This window comes from Phlebotomus papatasi, chromosome 1, assembly GCF_024763615.1.
Source record: "Phlebotomus papatasi isolate M1 chromosome 1, Ppap_2.1, whole genome shotgun sequence".
Classification (NCBI taxonomy): domain Eukaryota; kingdom Metazoa; phylum Arthropoda; class Insecta; order Diptera; family Psychodidae; genus Phlebotomus; species Phlebotomus papatasi.
In genome coordinates this window covers 110106991-110112990 of record NC_077222.1, presented here as the reverse complement: position 1 = coordinate 110112990, position 6000 = coordinate 110106991, and the positions used below count along the sequence as shown (strand labels likewise).

Below are 6000 nucleotides of genomic sequence, written 5' to 3'. Positions count from 1 at the left end.
TGACATTCTGGTTCCTTTTATAATGGGCACTCGTGATTGGGAAAATATCCAGTTGAGATAATTCTATCAGAAATTTAAATAGTTATTGAAGACTTTTTATCGCTATCTTAGCGAGAAATATGTTTTTAAATCATTCCATTGTAAAGGCTTAGATAGAGCAGAAAAGGCGAACTGGAGTCAAGTGCAGTAAGTGAATGTCATTCGGGTAAAACATAATTTTGCCTCAATCGTCTTTGTTTTCTCTAAAGTCATTCTTAATACATATTAAAATTTAAAAAAAATATAGACATAGCTTTGAGTTGTATTTCGGCCACCTTGATTCTCTAGGTTTCTTGCTCTTCTGGAATTCTTCTAAAGTCTTTTTCACATCATCTTGTACGTCGATTCGACATTTTTGGTTTTTTGCATTGCACAATCTCTAGAGTATGCAAAATCTAAAAATTCACTGAAATTTGAGGAACACAAGAAGTGTCCGAAATTGCAAACTGGCCGCAATTTGGTACAGTTCTCATGATACTAGCTATTAAAATTATATTGTCTTAGGTCAGATTCATTAAAGGAATATGGAGAAAGTATGAAGTGTTCGAAGCCATAGTATGTGCGAAGCCTGAATCCTAAATGCCTTTCCCCTGTAGGGGGAAGTGGGGCACCTTTGAAATTGGGACTTTTTACCTATTTTTAAATAAAATTGAGCCTTATCGTGATATAATTTAGGTGCACAAATAGATTAAGAAGCTAAATTACATTATGATATGACTCAGTTTCACTTAAACCGAGGAGAAAAATCCCAGTTTCAAAGGTGCCCCACTTTTAAAGGTGCCCCACTTCCCCCTACTGATTGAATTTCCCAAAGATATTTAGTATTATTTAGTATAGATATTTTAGTTATTATTATAGTTTTTCTAGCATTTTCGCATCAAAAAGCTCAAATTCTTTAAGATTTTATGGATTGGACTTTTTGAGCATTTCAGAAGAATCAATGCCCAATCATAATTTGACAATTTTGACCTATAATGTTTAGGAATTTAATCAACACAGTTTCACTTTCCCCACCTTTATTTCGGGTAAAGTTCGAGTGCAACAAAGGTGCTAAAGACCTTGCTATCAGAGTTTGTATTTCCATAGCGAGCAATTTTGGCCATAACTAGACTAACAAACACAAAATACGTAATGGAAAAATATTCAGAATGCGCTTCGTTTTCACGAAACAATGCGTAAATTGAGTCATTGTCAACTGGTTATATCGAAAAAGTTCACCTGTATCTGGCCAATCTGCTGGGGCAGGTTCGTCTTCTATCGCACCAAATAAATCTTTAGTATGTGCAACGACATGCCCTCAGCAATGCTACGTGATTAATAGGCATTTAGGTGATGGTTTTTTGGGACAACCAGAATACGCCCTACACAGAGCTAACTTGCTAAACTGAAACCCTTTTAGCTGCATCGAAGTTTTGGCGGGAAAACTCGAGGGCAGTCAGCCAGACAAACTGGGCGTGAGATTGTCTTTGGGAGACACAATAAAAAGAAAATAATGAACTTGAAAAGTAATTTGTTAAAGTATTTTGTTTAGCATTTGCAGTGGGAAAATGATTGAGAGAGTTTTGCACGCGCGAGAGAGAAATATGCGCGAGTGTGTCGAGCTTGATAGGAAAGCTCACCTGTGAGCCCGGGTGCTTGCATTCAGTTGATGTTTGCACCTCGACGGAAGCAGTCGCACATTGCAAGCCCCAGGATTTTCTTTTCTGTGTTTTGCTCATTGAGTATTTGGAGCACAAAAGTGTTTTATTAATGTCTGTCCGAGGAGCTGCGTGGACAACAGAAAAAATTTGCAATAAAGTGCACGTGAGTGAATTTTTGTGAATGGTGCTCAAAATTCCCGCGTAGAATCTACCACCAGCCATACTTTCTCCGTAGTCTGACTTTTTCCCGCCTTTTTTTCCCTTCGGCACCTCTGGGTCTCTTCTGGACCGAACCACTTTTTTGCAGCAATCATGACAAAGGTGAGTGTTGTCCCTTGTGCAGAGAAAAAGTGTGTCAAGTTGAAAACTCCTCCTCCATGGTCAATTTAAACCCCATGAGATCACAATCAAAGGAAAGAAAACCATTCTTGGACATTGATTTTTCATCCAGACACCATCGATGCTTTCTAATTTGCCACCCAATACCAAAAGATCTTTTTTCTGCTACACCACGCGACTTGACAAAAACAGTGATCGCAGCAAAAATATCTTCACAATTTTGTTATTATGAAATATTGCGATGGACAATATGATATTGGATTCACTTAGGGCACAATTTGTATTACCGAGAAGATCCGCCATCGAGGCAATTTTTTTTTCGTATTCACCTCATGCTCGAACTCTCCAAATGAAATTGTATACACTCGAAAGAAACCATTAGGTAAGCAATATAAACAGGCAGGGAAAATGAAATGAAAATCTTTCAATTTGCGACTTAAACTTCAGCTGTGACATTGACCTTTTCCAGATTTTACTCCATAAAGTTCTAAAAGGAAAATTTTTGAGCTAAATCTTAGATATTTCCTCGGATAGATTTAGAATACATTGCTGGAACTCGCTCAGGGATATTAAATGCAAAGGAATAGTGTAATTGATCAATTTTAAACATCTTCAAGAGGTACTTTTAGAAAAAAAAATTACATCAGTTTGTGTCTAAATTCAATAAGGAAGCTTCACATTTAGATTTACAAAACAACTGTAGATCTAAATTAAATTATGGCTAGATCCAGCTTCTTTTACACGGGAAAAATATAACAAAAATTTGTTCCTTTCGTAAAAGATTATGAATTTTCACTGGGGACTTACAAAATGCTCGTAAATCGTATAATCCATTAAAAAGTTAGTAAAAGTTTGTAAAAGTAAATCAAACATTTATTCCTACATTTTTGTTTGTCTGACGAAACTTTACAAACGAATGACAAAATTTTACTAACATTACCTGTGCGTTTACGAACACTTACGAATAAATACTTAAAAGAATAAAAATGATCGTTGAGTGTTCATTTTACGAACAATGTTTGAGATGATAGTCTAAACTTTTACGAACTCTTTAGTTGATTACACTGTTTACAAACACTTTGTAAGACCCAGTAGGAATTCACTTTAAATTTACGATCAATGTCATGAAATATGGGAAATATGCGAAAAATACGTTTTCAATGTAGCCCTTATCCCCCCCCATCTCCCCGAACTTAAAAAAAAAAATAACAAACCATTGAAGTCTAGTAACTTTTTTAACTAAAATATAAAATTATCGTAATGAAAACATAATTTTCAAGTTAATAGAATTACCTTCTAGAGAGGTAACTCTGCTTAGGGAATTATCATAATATATTTTAAGATAATTTACACTAATCATAGCCAATATGCTTTAAAAGTGTAATTCTTGAGTTGTAATAGATAATTTTGTTATATTTTGATAATTTTCCAAATAAAAAATTCGGAATAGGTTTACAAAAATAGGTTGAAATAAACTTAAATAGGATAAAAATGGTTCTTTATTGTAATTAGCACAGTCCCATGATGCACCTAAATCGTACCGAGATATGAATAAATAAATAAATAATGTATTTCTTATTAATTTAAAGTTCATTTTGCAAAATATAATTTTTTATCACTTTATAAATCAATATTTTAAGCCTCCTACATATCTTTTAGATAAAATTCACATCCTTTTTTTGTCAAACTTATTTGATATGTCTTTTTCATCTTTTCGCACTGGAAATTTGATTGAACTAAATTAAATTTGTTGTGATGTTCAAAAGAAAAAGAAGAGGACTAAAAAGGGTGGCACACACATACGCAAAATATTTGAAAAAGACAGGGACGTGAATTTACGACAATTGCTGATCTAAGCAACGAATTTTATTACAGTAATAATGCAAGTCTTACTTATAACTTACAATAATTGCAGGTGCTGTTCGTAAGCTTTTCTTAATTCTAGCAATTAAGGATGGCCTCTTGCATTCAGATACGGTAATTGAGATCGGTGAAAATCATCCTTACGTGCTAGAATTAAGGAATAGATTACGAATAGCAGAGCGGCAAAATCACTGACATCTACGGCATTTACATTTTCCTTATTTTCATTTTATGCAATCTCCGAAGATTTCTTCACAAATAAACAAATTTTTTTTGACCTTATCTTGCACTTTTTCTATCAAAAGAACATAAAATAAATACTAAAATAATTTAGTTCACACAATTGTTGATTTAGGTGACGAAGTGTCAGTGTTAGAGTTAATTGGAAAAGAGTTTTGTTTTCTAGATTTTCGCAAGTAAACTTCCAATTCGTAGAAAAAAATCTGGGTGATACAAAACTAATGTGGGACCATGGTACCACAAATGTCAAACTAACGTAAGATTTTCGTAAATGAACTGACCTTTTAGGTAAGTGTTATTTTTTAAGAATAGAGTTACTGTTACGAAATCCTTATTATATCTTTCAAAAGAACCAAGTCCCCTTGTCTTTTCACCGACGACGTACGAATAATTTTTTTTCCTTTTTTGTTACTTGGGGAGATAGGGAAATATTCTTCCGACCCTTGGAAACTATTTTTAGTCTGCAAGTGCGCCAGAATTATATTTCACCAAGAAAAATCGTGTTTTTTTATGATTGAAAATATAGGCATTATATGGGAAAATAGGGCACCTTTAAATTGGGGTACCTTCGAAATAGGGCTTTTTTCTCATATTTTTAAATGGAGTTGAACCTTAAGGGGAGGTGGGGCTACTTTGAGCTATGGAGTTACATTAATATTCGATTTTTTCGCATATTTCTAAGGAAAACTGGACCTTACCTTATATTATTATTTTAAGTTCATTTAGAAATATACGAAAAAAACTCGTATGTCAATCTAGCTCTACACCTCAAAGTAGCTCCACTTTCCGCTACTATACTATATTTTAGCTGCGTAAAATTGTGAAACTAAATTACATTATGAAAAGCTTCAATTCCTTTTAAAAATATAAGCAGAAAGCCCAATTTTAAAGCTGCTCCTATTCAAAAGGTGCCCAACTTTCCCTTATAATAAAAGTAACCGATATAATCTATTTTTGAGCCTAAACTGTAAAAGATAGGGGACGGAAAAATAGACCTCTCTTGATTTTTATTCTTTAATTCTTCACGACGACGTTTCGAGGATGAATGTCCTCTTCATCAGGTTTCGAATTAGAGGAAAAATCACGTACAGGTGGGAAAATTTACTGATGCACTTCACTTGAACTTTTTCACTATTTTTCACGGAGATGTTCACCATCCAAAAGGCTGACATAGAATCAACTGTAAATTTTTCTTGTGTTTTAGTTATAACTGATAGTAAAAACTATTTCTAGTTTCTCGCTAATCAAATTAATTTGTTTAATATTACGACATAACCTCACTTTATTTAACCTCAAAGTGTTTACAAAAAAGCTAATTCAATAAATAGCGTTAAAATTTTAACGTTATTAAACATAATTTCGATTTGCCAAATATCTTTCGAACCTGGCAAATTTCTTTTAAGGCCTCTACACACTGGGAGACATTTTCATCAAAAATTGCATTTTTGATGGAATTTTGACATTTCCACCTACAGCATTGCAGGAAATTCCTTCCGAAAAAGTGTTTTTTGACGAAATCTGCTCCCAATGTGTAGAGTCCATTAGAGATAATAGAAAAATACTAGAAATTCTTTTAGGTTGCCCTAAAAATAAATGGGAGTTTAAATAGCTTCAAGATCTGATAAGCACTTGAACTCCGTACTGAAAGGTATTCAAACACAGACGATATCATATCACTTATGTTAAGTTTACTTACAAAATGTACAAAAAAAACATTGCAAAATAAGTACACAGCGCTTCACATCAAAGTTCGAGCTGTCTGCAAAGACTCCTCACCTCTGCTTTATCTCTCATCTTGACACCCTTGTGTGATTTAGCTTATAAATCTTCGTCATTTTTACGTAAGTTTTAAGTCCAAGATTTTGTTTGCGGAGGGATT

General features: G+C 33.6%; 1 protein-coding gene across 2 annotated transcripts in view; it reads left to right on the top strand.

The window, feature by feature from the left end:
- Positions 1-1682: 1682 nt before the first annotated feature.
- LOC129799248 (proton-coupled amino acid transporter-like protein CG1139) overlaps positions 1683-6000 on the top strand; it is a 41368-nt gene continuing 37050 nt past the window's right edge. Inside the window, exons 1-2 of one of the 2 annotated variants that reach the window (XM_055842965.1) lie at positions 1683-1842; positions 1915-2000. In XM_055842965.1, the coding sequence (XP_055698940.1) occupies positions 1992-2000 (9 nt within the window). In that variant the 5' untranslated portion in view covers positions 1683-1842; positions 1915-1991. Of the gene's footprint in view, positions 2001-6000 lie in introns of both variants that reach the window. The other variant, XM_055842964.1, reaches the window with a different exon arrangement.